General features: G+C 38.6%; 1 protein-coding gene across 1 annotated transcript in view; it reads right to left on the bottom strand.

The window, feature by feature from the left end:
* LOC149167923 (transcription initiation factor TFIID subunit 1-like) overlaps positions 1–24178 on the bottom strand; it is a 229764-nt gene that overhangs the window by 77303 nt on the left and 128283 nt on the right. The window contains exon 7 of the mRNA XM_089430634.1: positions 22611–22883. Within this exon, the coding sequence (XP_089286760.1) occupies positions 22611–22883 (273 nt within the window). The remainder of the gene's footprint in view (positions 1–22610; positions 22884–24178) is intronic.

Below are 24178 nucleotides of genomic sequence, written 5' to 3' on the forward strand. Positions count from 1 at the left end.
TAAGACTCAAGAGGAGAGCATTATGGTTGGAAGAAGGCAACACAAATACAAAACACATTCATCAGTCTATGAACCATAGGAAAATGTATACTCCAGTTGGAAGTTGCACATACCAAACACCCCTATGATATACTGTTTTAGGGGTTTAGCTAGAGCACAGGGGATCATTTCAATGGAATCTTCAGCACAGATAATAGAGATACTATTGCTGAATTTGTAGACATGGCAAATTTATTTCCTAGTATTGTACCCGAGGAATACAATGCGAACTTGTTAGAAGAGGTGTCTAAAGAAGAGCCTCAATTAGTCCTGCACTCCATCCAGAAGGACAAAATTCCATGACTGGATGGATGGCTGGCCTGTTGAGTTTTCTCTAAGATTTGATAAGATGCTGGGGGAGGTATTTTGAGAGTTATTAAAGAATCTAGGGCTTCAGGCACAGTTCTAGCAGCATTTAGCACCACTTTCATAGCTAGATTTCAGACTTCTGTGGTTTTCTTTTGTAGATAGAGAGTTCAGACTTTCCGCAGTAGCATTCGAAATTTGTCGACGTTTTGAATCCCAAAGAGGATCCATCATCAGGACAATGCTTGAGGAAAGAAGAGTTAATGCCGAGGAAGGAGGAATAAATAATGAAAGGCACAAAAAATGAAGACAAAAAACAAAAAGCCCTAAACAGTCGGCTGAAAAAACTAAAAACTAAAAATATAAAAACCTAAACAATTTTGTTAAATGTAATAATTTAAATAATAATCATGAATATAAACTAGAAATTAGAGATTTTTATTAGTAATAATTTAATAATAAAAAATATATATTAATTAAGTAATCACAAATTATATTATATAAATAATAATTCCATCTAATGCAATAAATGTAATGTAATAAACATTACAAATATAAGTAATAAATATTAATTAAAGGTAAATGAATGTTACATATGTTAATTATATGAATAATTTAAGGAATCTAAAGTTCTATAATTTAATGTATGAAATTAACCATCTACTAATATATGAAATTAATGTTTTTAACCAATATTATATAATATTATAAGCTATTTTATATGTTAATATCATATGCTAATTCTATATTATATTATATTATAAGTTATTTTAATGTTAATATTATATGTTGATTTTAATATTATTATAAGTAAAAAAAATTCAAATGACTTCAAGTTAGGGATAGAGATTTGTACACGAGATGCTATACCTGAGAAGAGCTGGTAGAACCAATCTGTCTGATTAGAGGAAACCAATTGCCACTGATCTCAATGCCACCATCCCTGTTGAGATTATGTGGATGTTTCATTATCTCAAGAGCCTCCCTGATTTTTCTCTTCTGATAGTGGTCTTCTCTAGCGATGATCCTAGCATCTTCTAAGCAGACATGATGCTTAGTTCTTGAGGAGTGTTCAGCAAGGGCTGAAGTGTGTGATCTTTCATTTTTAATGTCAGCTCTGTGCTCCTTCAGTCTTCTTTGCAAGGAATGTCATGTTTCTCCAATATAACTTTTACCACAAGAACAATCAATTTTGTAGACTCCCTTAAGCTGACGTTGATCAATATTGTCTTTCACAGATCTCATTCTTTGCTTGATTGTTCCTGCTGTTGTGAAATGAGTGGATATGTCCTTCTTACCCAAAATCCTTGCAATCTTATCAGTAACCCCCTGAATGTAAGGGAGGTAGACTTTACCACAATGTGTGTGAGGGCCTTGTTGTTAACCTTTCCTTCAGTTGTATGGGTATTAAAGAACTGAACTATCTCTGTAGTAACAGAGCCAATCTTTGCAAAAGAAAGAGTAGCAGCAACTCAGGGCTTATGGATTCGATTAATCAGAAAAAGGAAGGATCAGAAAAGGGCAGTGGAAAAGGTGTGAAAATCATTAGGATCGATGCCTCTATGAGACTTAATGAATGCGTTAAACTCCAGAACCAGGGCAAGGTCGATGAAGTTACGCCTGTAGAAAACTGCGCAGGAAGAGGAGGTGACAGCATTAAGGTCAATAGTTACTCACCATTAAAAAGAGTAGCAAGGATAAAAATAAAAGAGAGGTTAGCGCACTGCCCAAGGATGGCATGGGCAGAAGCATCAAATTCATAGATAGAGTTGGCAACATTAAAAACATCAGTAACAAAGGCAACATTAGAAACATAGAGAACATAGGCAACGTCAAAAACATCTAGAGCAAAGGCAGTAGCATCAAGAGCATAGAAAACGTAGGCAGCATCATCAAAAACATCAAGGACGGTAATAAAGAAGGTAACAGCATTGAAAGCATCGGAGGCATGGATAATAAAGATAATGTTAGGAGCAATGAGAAGACATTAAACATTCTTGGCCTCAACCATTTTAATTTTTCCAGGGGTGAATACCCATTTGAGCTTAATAATCGAGCAATTGGAAACAAACCAGTCAAATAAACAACAACAAAGGAGAATGTGACAGTGTTAAAAGTTACTTATCATCAACAATGAGTAGCGAGGATAAAAAGGACAACATGAGCAGAAGCATAGAAAGAATAGATAGCGAACCATGCAGTATCAAAAACATCGATAGCGAAGGCAACATCGATAGTGAAGGCAGCAACATCAAGAGCGCTTCGAATACAAGGCAATAGGATCAAAAGCATCGAGGACAGTGATAAGGAATGTGGCAGAATGTAAAGCATTAGAGGCCTTGATAATAAGGACAACATCGTTTGCACAAGAAGAAGCAGCGATATTGAAATGACTTTAAGCATTCTCAACCTCAACCATCTTAATTACTCCAAGAGTGAATATCCATTTGAGTTGAATAATCAAGCATTTGGAAACATCTCGGTGGAAATAGACAAAAATTCTAACAATTATTCTAATACCAAAGAGAGCAACCAGGAGAGCAACAAAAGCACCTTGAATAATTTTGATGCTAAAGGGAGCAACTGAAAGATGTTAATCTTAGGCAACCGGTCTTATTGTACTTGGTCTTCGCAGCAACCGGTGCATTTGAAGGAGGCTCAAGGATTTTACCCTGCACATAATCCATCATTTCTTTTTATTCCAAGGTCAAATCAAGAGACATCTTCCATCCATGATAGTAAGATTTATCACGGAGCTTGCCTTTAGCCGGGAAGTAGGATGAGGAACCCATTGAGTCTTTTTTTTGTCCTTGTCCAACTGTCCTTGGTAATTGCTCTTTCACTCTTGCTTGGGCTTTGTCTTCACCTCACCTCTGATACCATGTTAATCTTAGGCAACAATGGTATGTTCTATGCTTTAGAGCAATTTTACTTCAATTTCTTTGCTAGCCCAGTATCAATATTCATATTAGCAATCACATCAACATGATAGTAAAATGCAGATAGAACATAAACATAAACAGTAGAAGACAAGCCAAGACAAAAGGACACAAGATGTGGCACCAGCCAGGGACAAACCCCAATGTGGGTAAACCCTTGATCACATCTTCTTTTAGTCTTCAATTTTTCAGTAGAGAGAGAGTACAATTTACAAATCTGATCATTTATAACAACAGCAAAAGAGCCATAATCAGAAAAGTTAAAGCTGGTCAACAGGGCAGATTTGACCCTCAGCAAATCGGTCAACTTTAGTCAACTTCGGCCTCCAAACACCACGATAAAACAGTCTTCAAAACAGTCAAATTCAGCCCAGTCAAAGTCTGGTCAAACAGCCCACCTGCAGTCATCCCTAGCTGCAATCAACGCTGGTGAACAGTCAACATATAGCCTCGATTTTTGTAACCTTTAATGCGACCTACCCAAATAGAGATAGCCCTCACAAAAACACAGTCAAAGGAGGTCAACGCATGCTGGTCAATGCTTGGTCAAACTGTCCTGAAATTCGGTCTCCTGAAATTTTGGCCTCCTGAATTTTCGCTCTCATGAAATTTTGGTTTCCTAAAATTTCTCTCTCCTGAAATTTCAGATGTGTGGAGAGAGAGAGGCCCAAAAATCCGTACCCAATCAATGAGGAGAGAGAGAGAAGTGTGAAGATGAACGTGTCAAAATGAGGTTAAGTCACCTTCTATTTATATGCAATGTTGAGGACGAACAGACGTGACTATTGGGCTTCTGAACCTACATAAGTTTGTTGGCCGACCTTAACAATTTGAGAATAATCAAAATAAATTCATAACTTCATTTGTACATTTCAAAATCAAATGAGCTTTAGATCAATCCTACACCTCTCAGAGAGATGAATCCAAGAAAAATATCAGTTGTCAAAAATAAGATGAACCATGTGGAGTTTGGCCCTAGTTGCCAATTTTAACACTCCCTCTCAACTAGGGAGAACTCCATCTGTTAATCCATCTGCCAATATGTACTATCTCCGCCATCAATGCACTGCTCTAATGAACTATGAAGAAGAATAAGTGATCGAGAATGTATCATACAATTCTCTACTAACCCAAAGTCTGTCACAATCAAAGAAGAGTGTATCATACCACTCTTACTGACCCGAAGTCAATTACAATCAAAAGAGAGTGTCTCATACCACTCTTACTGACCCGAAGTCAATTCCAATTGATCCCAGATCAATATCGGTCATCCTAGCATAGGGAGTACGGTAGTACACGATGCGTCTATCGGTAGTACTATGGTCCCTATCCTCATTTCTCTACTCATTGGCCAGATGAGAGGTACTTCCCATGAGTCTCGGACTGCATGGGTAGGATGTCTCAGCAGGAGAAGGATGAACCACTCATCCTACCTACATGTCGCCAAGGCATATTGCAAGGGAAGGCTAAACCACTCGCCTTGTACACAGCAAACCACTAGGGGAAGGTTGAACCACTCACCCTATGGTTGCTCATCACTCCAAGAAGTACCCCAAGCCCCCGGAGCTCCCACAGCTCAACATCCATCTCATTCAAGACCCTCATAAGAGAGTCTCTCCACGACTCCAAGTCGTTCTCGGAAGGCCAAGACCTTGACCTTCCCCAGGGGCTTTGTCAAAATATCAGCAACCTGCTCATCAATCCCAATGTGATGGAACCTTATTTCTCCTTGTAGTACCATATCTCGGATAAAGTGGTACCTAATATTTATATGCTTGCAGTGATCATGAAACAAGGGATTCTCTGATAATCGGATCCCACTTTGGTTGTCGTAGAGGATCACGGTGGTATCCAACAAATGTCCAAACAACTCACTGAAGAGCTTCCTCAACCAAACAGCTTCATAGGAGGCCATACTAGCAACTATGTATTCGGCCTCGGCGATGCTCAAGGCAACCAATTTCTGCTTCCTTCTCATCCAGGATATCGAAGTAGAACCCAAAGAAAAACAGCATCCGGAAGTTCTCTTGCGATCCACCACACTGCCAGCCCAATCAACAACAGAATAACTATGCAGCCTCACATCTCCGACAGTGTATCTCAATCTATGAGTGATTGTGCCCTGTCGATATCTCAGAAGATTCTTGGCACCAATCCAATGTATATGATGAGGCTCAACCATATATTGGCTCAATGTGTTAACTCCAAAACATATGTCTGAATGGGAGTTCACCAAGAACATCAATGCTTCTATGAGTTGATGATACTCTGAAGCATTTCCCAATTCAGTTCCAACAGCACTACCACATAACTTCTTAAAGTTAAGTTCCATCGGAGTAGTTACAAGCTTGCAGTCCACCATCCCAAATCTTTCCAATATCTTCACAACATATTTTCCTTGAGAGGAAAATTTCACCTGGCTTTTGCCAGACCTCCAACCCTAGGAAATAGTATATCGGTCCTAGGTCCTTCATCTCAAATTCAGAAGCCAAGTCCCTCTTACATTTGTGAATGAGAGGGTCTGCACTTCCATCAACTCCATGCTTGATTTTGTAGAGCCACTTAGAGGTGGCAACCGATTTGTCCTCGGGTCTAGGGACTACATCCCAAACATCATTCTTCATAATTGACTCGTATTCTTCATTCATAGCATGCTTGCATACTTGATGCTTCACGGCTTCTTTGAATGATGAAGGCTCATTTTGAATGATAGTGTTCATGGCAGTCAAATATCCTTAAAACCTGTTCAGCTTCTTGCTTTCACGGAAAGTCCCCCTTGGTGCAATGTGTCTCTCGGCATCTTCGAGAGTCTCCCTAAGCCATGAGGGTCTCCTTTTCGAAGAGGAGGGCTCATGAGAGGGTGGATCAATGGGATCCACTGGTCCTTCAACATCAGGCATTTGCTCATCCTGGGATTCTCCCTACTTTCTGGAAACTGCTACTTTGTCCTTCCTTGGAAGAGGAAGGTTACTAATCTTCCCAAAGGCAGCATCCTCATCAAAAGTGACATCGTGACTTATCTCAACTTCTCCTTGACCAGGCACATAGATTATATATGCCTTAGACATTTCACTATAGCCCACAAATTTTCCTTTCTCCCCGAAAGCATCCAATTTGCTTCTCTTTTCTTTCGGCACATGAAAATATACAGGACTACCAAAAATCCTAAAGAGAGAAACATCAAGTTTCTTACAAGTGAAAACTTCTTCGGGAGTCTTGGAGTCCAACGCTTGATGAGGGCATCTATTTTGAACATACACGGCAGTGTTTGTAGCTTCACCCTATAGAAACTTCAGAAGGCCTTGATCATGAATCATGGCACAGACAGCTCCTACAATAGAGCAATTCTTCCTTTCAGCCACACCATTTTGCTCGGGCGTGTATGGCGTTGTAGTCTCCCTCTTAATGCCAGCTTCTCTGCAACAATCTTGGAATTCATTGGATTCTAACTTGGGCATACCTATTACCATCTGTCTCATAACGGGTAGGGCCTTATAATGAAGATGGACACACCTCTAGTGCCATAGTTCAGATTGTAGAGATGTGTCACAAGACATGGCTCCCAATGGACTTCCTCCAACTTGATACAAAGTGCCAACTCTGAAACCAGGAGTAAAAGCACCTTTAAAATTTCTTTTCCAAACATGTACCTTTCCATCAATGAATGCCACCCTGAATCCTTTGTCTTCCATGGTTGAAATGGAGACCAGGTTCTTCTTGAGATCAGGTACATATAGTACTTCTTGCAAATGAATAGTGTTACCTTGATTCTATTTAAGGGTAACATTCCCTACTCCCTTCACGGGATAGGTGGCATCATCTCCAAGGATGATCTCCAAGTTTGTCTCCTTTTCTATCAGATTAGAGAGGGCCTCCTTGTATTCGATGAAGTGCCTTGAGGCAACACTATCAATCAGCCAATTTCCCAAAGTGTCCAGAGGAGAGGCAGTGGAAAGGGTCGATATAAGATAGTACTCTTTTTGCTTATTGTTAACAACATTTGATTCTTCATACCTGGAGTTCCTTGATTTCTTGGAGGGTCGACCATTTCCTTGATGTCTCGCATTCTTTTTTCCTTTGCCATTGGACCTGCCATTCCTTTGATCATTGTTGTTGAAGTGGCCCCTGGAATGATTGTGATCATCACCATGCAATGTGTCCCTTCTATTTGGACACTTCCCTGCATAGTGGCCAAACTTATTGCAAACAAAGCACCTACCCTTCCTTCCTCCCTTAGATCCAAGATTTCCATGGAAATGACCTTTAAACCCTGCATTATTTCTCCTTTTGGCATGAGCAGAGAATGCAGTGGGGTTGCTTCTATTAGAAGGCATTTCTTGCTCCACCATTCTTGTTTCTTCTTGAATGCATCTCGACATCAATTCTTCAAACCCTGGAATTTGATCATTGTTGAGTATAGTGGTTCTAAATACATACCACTCAAGTGGGAGTCCTCCAAGGGTGGTGAGAGTAAGTTCCCTATCAGGAATGATCTCTCCAATCGAGAGTAGATCATTCTTGATCTTAGTAATTCTCAAGAAATAGGATTGAATGTCCTTGTCCTTGCCCTTCTTAATATCCTTCAATTTATTCTTGAGAAAGAGAATTTGATTAGCATTACTAACCTTGAACATGCCGACCAACCTGTCGTATATCTCCTTGGAGGTCTTCAATTCAGAGATATAGGCCACCAAATGATTGTCAATGGAAGCCCTGATAATCTTCTTCGATTTGACTTCAACCTTATTGTACTTGATCTTCGCAGCAACCAGTGCATTTGAAAGAGGCTCAGAGATTTTACTACCCTGCACATAATCCATCACTTATTTTTCTTCCAAGGTCAAATCAAGAGACAACTTCCATCCATGATAGTCAAATTTATCATGGAGCTTGTCTTCAACTGGAAAGTAGGATGAGGAACCCATTGAGCCTTTTTTTTTTGTCCTTGTCCAACTGTCTTTGGTGGTTGCTCTTTCACTTTTGCTTGGGCTTTGTCTTCACCTCACCTCTGATACTATGTTAATATTAGGCAACAATGGTATGTTCTATGCTTTAGAGCAATCTTACTTCAATTTCTTTGCTAGCCCAGTATCAATATTCAGATTAACAATCACATCAACATGATAGTAAAATGCAGATAGTACATAAACATAAATAGTAGAAGACAAGCCAAGACAAGAGGACACAAGATGTGGCCCCAGCCAGGGACAAACCCCAATGTGGGGAAACCCTTGATCAAATCTTCTCTTAGTCTTCAATTTTTCAATAGAGAGAGATAGTACAATTTACAAATCTATTAATTTATAACAGCAACAAAAGAGCCCTAACCAAAAAAGTCAATGTTGGTCAACAAGGCAAATTTGACCCTCAGCAAATCGGTCAACTTCGGCCTCCAAACAGCAAGATAAATAGCCTTCAAAACAATCAAATTCAGCCCAATCAAAGTTTGGTCAAACAGCCCACCTATGGTTAGCCCTAGCTATAGTCAACGCTAGTGAACTGTGAATGTTTAGCCTCGATTTTTGTGCCCAAAATGCGGCCTGCCGAAACAGAGATAATCCTGTTGAATTGAGGCTTTTGTGATCCATATCAAGTCTATGAGAGATTTTTCGGCGTAAATCACATGATATTTCATTTGCCGACGCGTTTCCAACCAACCAGTGTAGTTCATCGTCAGGACAAGTTGAAGAATCAGATCTAGATTGCAAGTTAAATAGTCAGAGCAGAACATCCAAAGGCTATAATATTTGACCAGGTAACGGCTATATTGACTAACGGCTATACTTGACTAGGAAACGGCTAGATGGACCGGACCCAGGGAAAAGGGGGGCATAACTATATTTAATTAAAAATTAAAATTAAAATGAGTTAAAGTTAAGGATTTAAATAATTATTAAATTAATAGTTAGTTATACTATTATTGAATTAAAAGTGAAAGGGGGAGGGGGATATATGAATTTACATAAAAGGTATTAACTATTCTATATTTATTTGAATTTTTATCATAAATATACATATATATATCTAAATATTTAAAAAAAGAGTATTATATAATAAGAATAAATCTCTAGTATTTTAAATATTAAATATATTTAATTGTTAAATTGTTTAATTATTTTAAATTTAAATTAATAAAAACATATTATCATAGATCAATTTTAATATTAAAGTAATTATTTTTCTTTTATTAGTTAAGTTATAATTATTAGTAAATAACTAATAGCATAATGATAAACTAAATGCTATCAAAATATCTCATACTATAGAGATAATCCTCACAAAAGCGCAATCAAAGGAGGTCAACGCATGTTGGTCAACACTTGGTCAAACTGTCCAAAAATTCGATCTCCTGAAATTTCGACCTCCTGAAATTTCGCTCTCCTAAAATTTCGCTCTCCTGAAATTTCGGATGTGTGGAGAGACAGAGGCCCATAAATCCGTACCCAATCAATGAGGAGAGAGAGAGAGAGAGAAGTGTGAAGATGAGTGTGTCTAAATGAGGCCAAGTCACCTTCTATTTATATGCAACGTCGAGGATGAATAGACATGAATGTTGGGCTTCTGAGCCTACATAAGTTTATTGGTCGGCCTTAACAATTTGAGAATAATCAAAATAAATCCATAACTTCATTTGTACATGTCAGAATAAGATGATCTTTAGATCAACCCTACACTTCTCGGAGAGAGGAATCCAAGAAAAATATCAATTGTCATAAATAAGATGACCCATGTGGAGTTTGGCCCTAGTTTCCAATTTTAACAAAAGAGCACTAGGAGAGTTAATAAGAGCAAGGATTGTAACATAGGAAACAACCTCGAACCAAAAGTTGAACAGAGGAGTAAAGTGGTTCATATATCATCACAAGAATTAAGTTCAGAGACAATAAACGTTCTCAACGAAGGCTTGGGTTTGCCATTGCCCTAAAAAACTGAAAGATTCCTATAGAAAGCATCATTTGTAACATAGAAGAAGGTATTCAAGGCCTTTGCTTGGAGGAAAAAGAAGGGTTAAGATAGGAGTGTGCTCTCATAATGAAAAAAACCATTCCCCCAGAGAGCAATGTAAATAAAAATGAACAAATTGCTCTTAAAGACCTTCGTAATAATGACAAAACTGTAGTTTTGAAAGCAGACAAAGGTGGGGCCACGGTTATTATGGACAAGGAGGATTACATTCTTAAAATGAATGAACATCTTAACTACAGTACCTATAGAAGACTCAACATCAACCCCATATCCAATGTCATAAAAGAAGTGAAGAAGGCAATTAAAGAGTCCAACCTTGATGAGAAATTGACAAAGAGGCTAACACCTTCATGTGAAGTTATCCCTAGAATTTATGGGTTGCCAAAGATTCACAAAGAAGGGGCTCCTCTCAGGCCAATTGTCAATACCATTGGTCCCCCACCTATGAATTAGCAAAGTATGTTGCCAAGATCCTTAAACCTCTTGTTGGAAACAATGATTCTTTTATTTAAGACTCCAATGAGTTTGTTAAGCATATCAAAAATGAAAGACTTGACCCAAGTGACATCCTTGTAATTTTTTACGTAGTGTCCTTTTTACTAAAATTCCTTTAGACAAATCCATTCAAGTTATTAAGGGGGTTGTTGATCCTAAAATAGAGAAGCTTCCTTAGATATGTCTGTGTTCCACAATTTTTGGTTTCCAAAGAAATTATTATGAGCAAATATCTGGAGTTGCAATGGGATCACCACTCTCACCAATTGTTCCCAACTTGTATATGGAGTACTTTGAGAAGAAAGCCCTCGAATCCTACCCTTTAAAACTAGCTTGGTGGAAGAGATTTGTTGATGACACGAACGTAAAATGGACACATAGTAAAGCAAAACTTGATAAGTTTTTCAATCACCTTAATTCTATCTCCTCTAAAATTAAGATTACTATGCAATTGGAGGAAAACAAAAGAATACCATTCCTAGATGTTCTGATTACCAAGAAGGAGGATGGTACATTGGGGCATCAAGTCTTTAGAAAGAAAACTCACATAGAGAGTCACCTCCATGTTGATTCATATCATCATCCTTCTTAGAAGTTTGGTGTCCTCAATACACTTGTTGTCAGGGCCTTTAGAATATTTGGCACAGAGCATCTGGATGAAGAGAAGAAACACCTGACTATTGTTTTTAAGAATATAGCATACAAGGAACAAGACTTTAGGAAGGGCTAATTTTAGATAACAATGGTATGTTCTATGCTTAAGAGCAATTTACTTCAATTTTCCTTATTAGCCCAATATCAATTTCCAGATTAGCAATCACATTAACATGACAGTAAATGCAGATAGAACATAAATAAAAAGCAAAAGACAAGCCAAGACAAGAGGACACAATATTTGGCGGATGCTAGGGAAAAACCCCAATGTGGGGAAAGTCTTCTTATTATTCTTCAAAAGTTCAGCACAGAGAGAGTACAATATACAAAATTCACTTGCCCAATTACAGTCAAATATGTCCAGTCAAACTGCAGTCAACAGGATGACCTAACCAGAAAGTCAACGCTGGTCAACTTAGCAGAAATCTTCCTCCAAATCAGCTCGGTCAAACCCAGTCAACTCGGCCTCCAAGGATAGTCTGAATCAGCCCAAAACAGTCCCGAAAATATCAGTCAAACTTGGTCAACGCAAAGTCAAACCTGCGGTCAACGCTAGTCAAACAGCTCAGAATGCCTCGATTTCTGTGCCCATAAATGCGGCCTACCCAAACAGAATTTCTCCAAGGAAAATCGCAGTCAAACAAGGTCAATTGTTGCCCGGTCAACGCTGGTCAACCCTTCTGCAATTCGGTCAACGCATAAAACAAAAAATTACAGACTTGTCCTTCGCACGTGTGGAGGAGAGAGGCTACCCAGAAATCCGTACACCCAATCAGATGAGGAGAGAGAGAGATATGTGAGTGATGAATGATGTCCAAATGAGGTAGATGCACCTTCTATTTATATGCAACGTTGAGGATGAAAAGACATGTCTTTTGGGCTTCTGAGCCTACATTAGTTTGTTGGCCGACCTTGACAATTTGTCCATAAAAGAAATAAATTCATAATTCCATTTGTACATGTCAGAATGAGATGATCTTTAGATCAATCCTACACCTCTTGAAAAGCGAAATCCAATAAAAATATCAGTTGCATCATATGGGTTGTCCAAGGCGGAGTTTGGCCCTAGTTGCCAAATTTAATAGGAACGCTATAAGAAGAGCTGAAGGAAAGATTAACTCCCAAGGCCCTCACATGCATTGTGGTAAAGTCTACCTCCCTTACATTCAGGGGTTATTGATAATATTGCAAGCATTTTGGGTAACAAGGACACATCCACTCATTTCACAACAGCGGGAACAATCGAGCAAAGAATGAGATCTATGAAAGACAATATTGAGCAAGAGTTATAATGGAGATATAAGACATTCCCTACAAAGAAGACTGAAGGAGCACAAAGTTTACATTAAAAAATGAAAGATCATGCACTTTAGCCCTTGTTGAACACTCATCAAGAACTAAGCGTCATGTCTGCTTAAAAGATGCTAAGATCATTGCTAGAGAAGACCACTATCAAAAGAGAAAAATCAGGGAGGCTCTTGAGGTAATGAAACATCTGCACAATCTCAACAAGGATGGTGGCATTGAGATCAGTCGTAATTGGCTTCCTCTAATCAAACAGATTGGTTCTACCGACTCATCTCAGGTATAGCATCTTAGATACAAATCTTTATCCCTAACTTGAAGTCATTTGAAATTTTTCTACTTATAATAACATTAAGATTAACATATAATATTAACAATTAAAATAATATTAAAATTAACATATAATATTAACATTAAAATAACTTATAAGATAATATAGTATAAAATTAACATATGATATTAACATACACAATAACTCGTCAAGTCCCACTAGCACAACCGGTTGAGGATGGGCCTTGTTAGCAAGGTGACCTAAGATCAAACCTCACAGAGGTTGTTACGCCTGTGCTAGGGGGAGGAGACACGCTAAAATCTAGTCAGCATAGGTCTGGTGTGGCCCAAGCCAGATGGAATCCCCATGTGATTTTGACGGCTTACATGCCCCTAGGTCGTGGTTTCTCAAGCCAATGATCCAGCTAGAGCTTACGATATCTCAAGGTCCCACTGTCGGAATCTCGTGAAATTTGGAGGGCGTTTTGAAGACACACCAGTGCAGTTTTGGGCCAAAAATCGAAGTGTTTCGATGGCTAGATTGTGAGACAATTGATGCCCTAGGTGACCTACGTAGGCTAGGCCTAGAAAAGAGGGGAAGTTGAAACAAATAAGCTTTGAGTTGATCACCTATGGAGAACCAGTGTCTAATCCTTTTGGGGAGGTTGGAGTCAAGTAGAATTATGACTATGGACTTTGGATTTTCTATGTCAAGGAGGCCTCGAAGACAGCTTCGCTTATCATTAGGGCAGCAGCAAAAGCAGCTTCAAGAGCTTTATACTTCGTTTTTAAAAAAAATGGCTTATCAAGATGAATTTCAATGATGAAGCATATCTAGGAACATTCACTCGTAATACATGGCCCATACATGAAGAATCACTATCTAGAAACAAAAATTCCACAACTTCGCATAAATGGATGCAATAAATTAGCCCTAGTATAGTGAAATCCCAACAACAATGTATGTGACAAAATAGAAAGAAAGAATAGCATTAAATTACACTTACATGCATTAAGAGTATATCCAACCATCAAAACTTTGCCAATCAAGAAGCTCCAAGACAAGCGAAAATGATCCAAACATCAAAATTCATTCCATGCTCCAAAAATTTGTCCTCCAAGAAGGATAGCGAAATTCTCTAAAGAGATATGAGTCCAATCCAAGTGATGATGCTAAAATGAATTCACATCACTTGTATTTATACACTTCTAATGAGTTCAATTTAGCTAATTAGGCCTACATTAGCCCCTAGAATAAAATAATGTGCAAAACAACTAACTTTTGGTGACAAGCCCACCAAACTAGCTCATAAACAAAAGAATAAGCCTCTCAAGAGGTCAAATGATCAATAATACATGTCGTTGGGCCTTCTAAGAAGCTTGATGAAGTCCATAAGTGCCATAATGATGAATAGGATCCCAAAAGTAATGAACAAGGGGTTGGCCCCTTGTTCTATAAATAATAAACTTGTGTTGCTCCCAATAGATGTGGGGACACACAAGTAACTTCATGGGACTCCAAATAGATCGAAGATGCCTGTAGACTAAGTTGCACGAAATGTCGAAACGTTTCAGAGTTTCCGAAACGGGTACGTTTAAAAACGTCACCTGCCCCAAAAATGGAAACGTCGATTGAATCATCATATATGTATATATATATATATATATATATATATGTATATATATATATATATATATATATATATATATATAAGTGAATAACACTTTATCTTGCAAAAAGGGAATAAGACCCATAGATGACAATTTAAAAGGAAAAACAAATCTATATGAACTCTAATAGATGATTACACGATGGTCGAGTTTCAACCGAGTTTCAGCCAAGTTTCAGAGTTTCGGGTACAGGTACAACCCGAAATGCAGAGTTCTTTGAAGTTTCGTGCAACATAGCCTGTAGGCCATATGTAAGGGGCTCAGATGATGGTGTAAGTGATGCCACATCAGCATACAAGTCCTGGCTCATCTGCCAAGTGCATGGTACAACTATGGGGCCAGCTGGGCATGGTGAACCAGGTGCATCTTCCTCGTCCAATAGGTGAATCTCGAGCAATCTCTAAACATGTCTAGGGATCCATGGAGTGTTGTCTACTGTTGTGGAGGCCCATGGCCCTCAACACACCCTATATGTGTCATTGTAGCCCTTTGGAGGGTTAGGACCCCGTATAAGTAGACCAAACCAAAAATGGAGACCATTTGCAATCATGCACAAGATCCAATGCATCCCCTAGCCTTCTAGTACAACAAGTTATTTAAAGAAATCGAGTTAAAGAGCTTACAAGCTGTGGACAACAAGTGGGCACTTCATAATGGCATGCCCTTCCATAGTGGGCTTTGGCATGTGCTAATGTCTCCAAGCTCCAAATGGGGTTAACCAAGTATCCTATTAGATGGTTTCTACTTTTAAAGGGGATAGCATGTCCAAGGTACATCCTTCAAAGGGTGGCGGCATGTGATAAAGAGATGAATGGAGTAGGGAGTGAAGGGGGCAACCTTGTCTCACTATTCTTCAATCTTTGATCCACAAAAAAATCTTTGTTGGTGGTGATAATCGTTGTTTGATCCTCAAACCCTCCTTGACAACCACCACAAAACTCTTCCCCTTCCTTCTCCAACACTCAGAAACAGCAATGAAGAAAAAAACGATTTTTCCTTTTTCTAGCCGCCGCAAAACACGCCCGGCGATATTTTATATCGTCTCGCGATATTTTGCCGAGATATCGTCGATATCTCGAAAATATCGCGATATTTTCAGGAGCCAAAAATATCGCAACATTTTCTCGGCGATATTTCGGTTCGCCAAAAATATCACGATATTTTCGATATTCGGCGATATATCGCCGATATTATCTTGACTGCTTAAAATAGCCCTTGGGGGCCCTCCTCCATCAATAAGTCTCCTTAAATTTGCTTGAGAAGGGCTTAATCTTGCTCAAGGAGGACTCTACCTCCTTCCTTGGCTCCCAATCTTCCCAACGGTTGCCTTGCTTGAGAGAAAACACTTAGCTTTAACCTCTGAATTGATATCACTTTGCTTAAATTAGCCCTTGGGGGCTACTTTTTTACTACTTCCTTCAACGTCTAGTTTGGAGGTGCTTCTTTTGCTTGCTTGGAGGACTTGGCCTCCCTTTCTTCCTTGGAATACTAGCAGCCCTTTGACCTTTCTTTGAATAATTTTGAGTTGACATTTGGATGATTAGCGCTTTGGTGGCTCCAATTTGCACAAAAAGATTTCAATGTCCCAATATTTGCCTTTGTCTTTGCTCTTTACTCCATCCAATAGCCCCAAAGAGGATGACATCATGCCCCATGTGTGGCATAAATGCTTGGAAGAGCTTGACATGATGTCACTTTGTTTGAGCATTGAGTTGATTTGGCTTGTAGACAACACTTGCTTGACCTATCTTCTTTGTCCACTTCATCATTTGCATTTAAATCATGTTGCTTACAATGCCACATGGAAAGCCCATTTGCCCCAAAGGCGGGTCCACTGCTATAACTAGAGATCTATGAGGGTGTTCAGACTACTGCAAAAGAGAAGTGGTTTATCTTGGCATAGAGAATCTAATGGACACCCTCTTTGCTGCAAAATATGTAGCATGATGCCTCGAGAGATGCAAATGCATTGGGAACTGTGAGAATATCAAAATACATAGCCAAGGCCAAAGGGGTGTGCAAAATACATAAGACACATGGCACATGTGGGGTGGGGAGTGCACAGAGAAATGTCGGGAAAAGTTCATATGATAATCACCCTTACAAATCTTTCTGATGCAAGTGCTCCATAAAACCATGAGTCCTAGTAGTGTCTAATCCATGACACCCACAACACCACCCCCCAAGGTATAAGAATACCCATCAAAGCAAGAAGCTACCACCCACCAAGAAGAAATCGGCAATGCCACAAATGCAAACATATTATGAAAGTAAATAAAAACAACCAAAAAAAAATCATGAGTAGCCATAATTGTCCAGACTCCACACCAACGAGGATCTAAGAGTCACTTTCACAAATAACACAACCCACATGGCTTTTCAGGGCTCTAAGGCACATCCTTTGGGGTTATATGGCTTGGCCAAAAAAAATTGGAGTATCCCTGCAAGATATCATTTACATGCCTCTTGCACATAATAAGATATTCATTCAAACTTGTGATCTTCAAGATTTGTGCACAAGTCAAGCATCTATTAACAATTTGGAGCATTCTCACATATCAGTGTCTACTCAAATTGCATATTCTTAATCTAAAGTGATGTAATAGGAGAAGAAATTTTAGAAAATCATGCAACAAATCTATTATAATGCCCTACAAGACCTATAAATGATGTCACCTATGAAAAATTTCTTAAAGTAGGACATTGTGTGATTCCTTTAATCTTTCTTTGGGTCAACTAATATTCCCTTTCCAAATAACATGACCAAGATAGTGAACTTGTTTGCAACAAAATTCAAACTTGCTCAATTTGGCATATAACTAGTGCTTTCATAGCATTTTTAAAACAAACTATTTGTGCTTCTCACTTTCTTCCATAGAATTGGAGCAAATCAAAACATCATCCAAATATACAAGCAAAAAGCACATATTAATCTATCTAATTGTTGGACACATTGTTCATCAACCATATGAAACATAAATATAGTTGATACATTAGTAAACGCAAACACCACTACAAACTCATGATGCCCATATCACATCCTAAGCATTATCTGAAAGATATCTTCATATTTAAATCAAACATGATAATATCCTAACTTCAAGTCAATGTTGGAGAACTCTTAATTTCACATCCAATTCAACAAACCATCAATTCATGACAAATGATATTTGCTATTGATGATGGGTTCTTTCAATTATCTATGATATAGAATCTTGGCATTCCATGTGGCAATGACAAGAGGGCTAGAAGCACATCATTCCCACTCATTGGTGAACACTTGGATTGTCTATTTTTCCCTAGACCTCACCACTCACACTCCATGTCTAATACATCAAGAGCCTGTAGAAGGATCAAAGTTGCCAACAAAAACTACTTAGCTAGTGCACCCACCTAGTGATGCATTACTAATTCTTCCATTCCACTAGTATTCAGTAGCCTTGAATATCAAGAGTGTTCCTACCTCTTCTTCATCCTTGAGGACCAAGATGATGCCATGCATGATTTCCTCAACAAGGCCTTGTCAATCCAAACCACACTCTTGAGTACATTATTCAGAAGGCACTCAATTTTGACATCTTCAGTATTGATTCATGTGATGAATAAGGCTAAATTTCCTTACTCTTTGTGGTAGCAACATTTTTAATTCGAATTGTCTATAACGCGACTTTTTGAAAGCCTTTCCGGCAGGTTTTTCCAGTCGAAATCCGGCAGGAATTTATTGGAATCGCAAGTTTGATAACTAGTTTATGCACAATGAAAGCGTCCCAGGGATTTTTCAGGGTGCCGAATCCAAATATGCAGTTAAAAAACCATTTTAACTGCAACAAATCAAGATTTAACCTCAATTTCTTCCGCCGGATTTCGTCACCGGAATCTCCAAAAAGTCGCATTATAGACAACTCCTTTTTAATTAGCATTTGTTTCATTACTAGCTCTCCCTCATTTTGTAGGGTTTTCTCCCTTCCTATGTCAAGGAGAGTGCCCTCCCAAGGGTCACTCCTAGCCCGAAACCACGCTCCAAGCAAGTGTATTTAGGGAGCACACTCTAAGGCTCCCTAGCACACTACCTACTATTGTGGGGAGCATGATGCTCCTTGAGACACTCCTAGAGCAAGGAGCATACTCCATAGGCAATCCGTAGTTGTCCTCTAAATGCTCCCTAGGCACTCCTATTGATTCATATGATGAACAAGGATAAATTATTCCACTCTTTGTGGTTGCAACGTCTTTATTTAGCATTTGTTTCTTTACTAGCTCTCCCTCATTTTGTAGGGTTTTCTCCCTTCCTATGTCAATGAGAGTGCCCTCCCAAGGGTCGCCCCAACCTTGAAACCACGCTCCAAGCGAGCGCATCAAGGGAGCGCACTCTTGAGCTCCCTAGCACACTCCCTACTAATGTGGGAACATGATGCTCCCTAAGACACTCCTAGCGTAGGAAGCATACTCCCTAGGCAATCCCTGGATATTCCTTAGGTGTCCTCTAAATGCTCCCTAGATAGTCCTATTGATTCATATGATGAACAAGGATACCTTCCCCCACTCTCTCTAGTGGCAACATCTTTATTTAGTGTTTGTTTCTTTAATAGCTCTCCCTCATTTTATAGGGTTTTATCCCTTCCTATGTCAATGAGAGTGCCCTCCCAAGGGTCGTTCCCACCCCGAAACTACACTCCAAGCGAGCTCATCTAGGGAGTAGACAGTGAGGCTCCCTAGCACACTCCCTACTATTGTGGGGAGCATGATGCTCCCTAAGACACTCCTAGAGCAAGGAACATATTCCTTAGGCCATCCATGGATGTTCCTTAGGTGTCCTCTAAATGCTCCCTAGGCACTTCCTAGACACATTGATGCAAGACATTGTCAAACACAAAAACTATGGCTTTTGGGTAGGTTTGACCAAAAATACTTACAATTAATGGTAATGTTAAATTCTTGAAGTAAAAGGATAAAAAGAAAAGACTTTTACTTAAATTTTAATAATAGCATCAATTGTATCAAGATATTTGAAAGTGATTCCAACCTCATCAAACTTCATATCAAGAAAGTAGAATCTTATATCCCATACAAAATTCAACAAACATAACAATTTTCAAGGTTTCAAGATTGGTGAGACTACAACATTTTCATTGGATGCTATCACATATGAAGGTATAGGATTGGCATTTAATCAAGAGCACCAAGCCCTTTATGTCACTAGGCATACAAGGGTCAATTTCTTCATGGCACTCACTCAAGGATGTAGCTACTTAAGATCACAAAAACTAAATTTGGTAGCTATTTCCTCACCTTGAGGCGCCGATTGAGTGTGAGATGGCCTAATTTCCAAACATATTTGGTCAAGTTGACAGGTGTTGGATACCCTATTTCATACAATAATTTAATGGTTAGTTCCTATCATATGGCTTAAAAATTTGTATGTTTGTTTGTAATTGCTAAGATGATTGAGGCTCAAATGGTTAATCATTAATATAATATGGATAGCATTTCTAACTTTATAATAATGCAGTATTCATCTACACAGTAGCATAAATATGTTTGTTTTCATATATTATGCAACTAAGTTGGCATTTTGAATGTTTTTTTAATATAAATGCATAATTTTATACACACACACATTAAAAATGCTCCCAAGATGCTCCGTCCCCAAGGCTTTTTGGGAAATGGCACTCCTGGCACTCCCACTCTGATGGTTTGGCAACTATGATGCCTTCAAATAACCTACTTGTACACCTATAATGTCATTTCATGTCTAGGTGTTCTTGTACTTATTCATCTATTAATCTTGCCTTGGGGGCCCCTTACACCCTCTATTTTTTTATTTTTATTTTTTTTTTTGGGGGGGGGGGGGAGGCTACTGTTGCTGGCTATAATCACTAGAACCTCTTGTTGAATAAAAGGGTACCAAGGAGGTGTTTCCTAGTGCATTTGTGTTTATGCCTAGGAAAACACTTTATAACACCTTTTTAGCTATTGACTTAGTGAGTTAAATTAAAGTCATGTTATAAAGTCACTTTATGAGGTACCATGTACTATGTACTTTTTATATTAAACTCACTTTATGTTTTTAGGTTGACTTTATGTGGAGAAAAGTACAGGGTACAAAAACAACATTAAAGTGACTAGGGAGTTCATTAATGAAGGGGACCACATGAAAAAGGGGGTCAAGTGAGGGAAAGATCTCCACCATTGATCTAGAGCACTGAGATCCAATATCAGCCCTTGATCAAAAGGGTTAGGGTTCTCCTATCTTAATGAAGCTAAAAAGGGAGAAAAAGATTGAAGCTCTATTCATTCTTCATGTACATTGTTGAAGAGGAAGAGAAGAGCTAGAGAAGAGGAGTGAAGGCAGAAATTGCAGGGTTTTTGCTGAAAGAGGGAGACCACATCTAGAGCAAGGAGAGTCACCAACAGTCCCAAAATCCTAGTCAAACAGTGGTACGCACTCCAAGGCAGTTCCAGCACTGGTTTCAAGGAGAACAGGCTGCAATTATGAGGATCTGACTGTAGCAGACTGACAGGCTGATATTCTAGCACACCTATGCAAAATTCAAGGGGAGAAATTCGCTGAAACAGTGACACAAACTTCAAGCCTGACAGAGCAGACCTGAGCACAATTTTCTCGGAGAAAAATCTGGGACTGAGAGCATGATTTTCGAGGGACATAAGCTGACTGTTTGGCACGCAGACCAAGGGAAAGTTGCTGAACTATGTCTCAATTTCAGAGGGCAGAGTCTGCTCACTGAGGTATGAAAATCAAGGGGATATGTTCCGCCTGTGGCACAATTTTCCAGGCAGCCCATTCTATCAGTTGTCCAGAATTTAAAAGGGAAATCAACACCCTTCATGATAAATTTGCTTTGTATAAATTTCCTGATAAAGCAAAATAAAAATAAAAAATAAAAAATAAAACTCCTAGACTGGTTTTCCCCTTGTGGGTTTTTCCAGGGTCACGGTTTAACCAAAAATAAATGTGTGAAAATTTCTGTGAATGCTTATCAATTTCCTATCAGCTGAAAAGTTAAAAGACGTAGAGTAGTCCTGTAATGTTCTTTTAAATTTGCTTTGAGTTTATATATCAGCTTAACATGTACGGCTGTGTGCATTAAACCAAATGCAAAGAAACTGAAATAAGGAATGGCTACAGAAAACACCTAAAATTTCTACACCTCTCACCTATTTTGATCTTTAGTGGTCTCCTACAATTACATTTTCAGCTTTAGAAGTTGTGTATGACAAGCATAAAAGAGGACTCTACAGAACCAAAACCTATGCAATAGATAATCTCCTAATTTGATGCATAAACCCAAGAACCTGCACATCAACATAGAATCTTCGACACAAATAAGACTACAGTACATGAACATTGCTACAGTCGAAATAATCAATGAATACCGCAATATATAGAAATTCATTTAGATATTATTTTTCTAAATTATTATGATGTGCATCAACACTGAACCCAATGCATCATTGTCAGCTGTTACTGTTGCAGGGCTTCTGTCTTGATGCCCTCTGATCCTTGCCCAATTTTTACCTGCTTCCGTTTTCTTGTGCAGCAATGTTTTTTACAGCACGCTTACACTTCCCAATACACACTGGTAATTGTACATTTTGAAGTCTCATTGACAGTCTTGGCTCACTAACAGATATAAAATTATAAAAACAAGTTAAGTCATTCCTGCTTTCTCTAATTAACTACTCCAACCAAACCAAGGAAAAAATCAATCTAGAATCTGCTGTATATATTTCAAACCATGAAGGACCCATAAACCTAGCATATCCACATTGGGATGTACAGCAGGCATGATTACGTCAATAGGTAAGATGAAACAATTACAAAATCAAGAAAATAAAAAAAAAAAACTAGACATATGCCATGATATTATTGGCACAGCACACAATTCCACAGCAAACATAATCTCAGCAAGCATAATCTCTTCATTTCCACTTATTAATATGAACCTGCTAGAGAGACAGTATCTGCTGCTACATGGGTGTCCATTATCTCAGCTTCCCTCTCAAGATTTTCTTCTTCCTCTTCTTCATCATAATTGTCTTCATCTAAAATAGGAGCTCCAAGGTTCGAGGAGGGCCCAGCCAATGCAGCTTCAGCATAAAAGCATTCGTCTTTTGAGAGTCCCGCACCTTCCGCTGAACCAACCTGTACCTCAGGCCCTTCATACTGTTCCTCAATATCCTCATAATCCACAGCGTTGTCAGCTTTCTGATCATAATCTACAAATAAGAAAAAAAAACAGAACATGCTTCAGTGAAAAAAGTTAGCGTTCCAACTGATCGCTTTGATATTTGTCCATTTAATAATTAATGCATCCATTCCTTAATTTATTAATACAAGACAAAAATAAGAATCATGCAAATTCAACACAACAAGACAAACAGCAATGCAGGTCAAAGGCCAATAGCTCGAGTGTTAGCTAGCGGGTTTAAAATCCCCTCCACCCAGGTTCTATTCTCCGGTGACATGTTACCCTGTGTCACAAAAATTTGAACAAGTTGAAAATCATGATGAGTAATTCCTATAAGCCCAAAGGGCAGGAAAAATCGAATATCTTGATATTGAGGTAAATAGCAGCAGCCGTTGTGATTCAATCCTGGGTATTGCCCAGAACGGTCATCCAAAGTTACCGATCCACCAGTTCCCATGAAAAAAGAAAAGACAAACAGCAATGCAGAAACATGATAGCAGTAAGTGCACTAATTGCAGTCTGTACCAACATAAACTGACACAAGTATCCACAACTTTTAAAATGGGCCCTTGTACTTGCAATACTCTTTACTATTTAGCAGTTAGCCCATGTTGAATGGGTAGCTACCAATTATCAACTTTTGGAAGAAAAATGCATATTTTAAAATGTTGGATTGCAAATATAACTGACATAGAAAACGGATAAACAACCAAATATGAGAAGTTTCAAGTAAGGTTCTCATAGAACTGTATATGCTTGTCCAGTACTTTAGTGACACAGAAGTACTTCTCAGATGCATCGACAAAAGGTTGAGAAGTGATAAAAATCTTCAATTTCAATGCATCTGTAATCCAGTTGGACTTCGGCATGAAGACTAATGTGAATTTAACCATTTCAAGGAACAATAATCAGATTGTAATGCATCTAACTCATACAGTTCAAACAGAACTGCAGCTGGAAAGTTGCACATTTAATATGACCTGGCATGCTTAGAAAAGTGTTACAATCCTGCTTCTCTTAGAGTCAAAACTCAAAACAAGAAAGAATATAATATAGACAATATAGTGTGAACCAACAAAGCCCAATTGTTCAATGGTAGTTTCTATATGACATAAAAATTTGCAATGTTTATAAGAGACTAACAATTGCGACAATCAAACCAAACAGGGTACTTTACATTCAACAACCACATTGTCAACAAATACAGTAATCTGACAAACCTTCTCCCTTAAATGGGATTGAAAGCTCAAGCAAATTCCATCTTGCTCCTCTAGAAGCCACACATCCTACAGGTTTGATATGTAAAACAAATTCTAGCACTCA

Source organism: Pinus tabuliformis, chromosome 5_1 (assembly GCF_031772625.1).
Source record: "Pinus tabuliformis cultivar Carrire ecotype Pingquan chromosome 5_1, CPIR1, whole genome shotgun sequence".
NCBI classification, from domain to species: Eukaryota; Viridiplantae; Streptophyta; class Pinopsida; order Pinales; family Pinaceae; genus Pinus; species Pinus tabuliformis.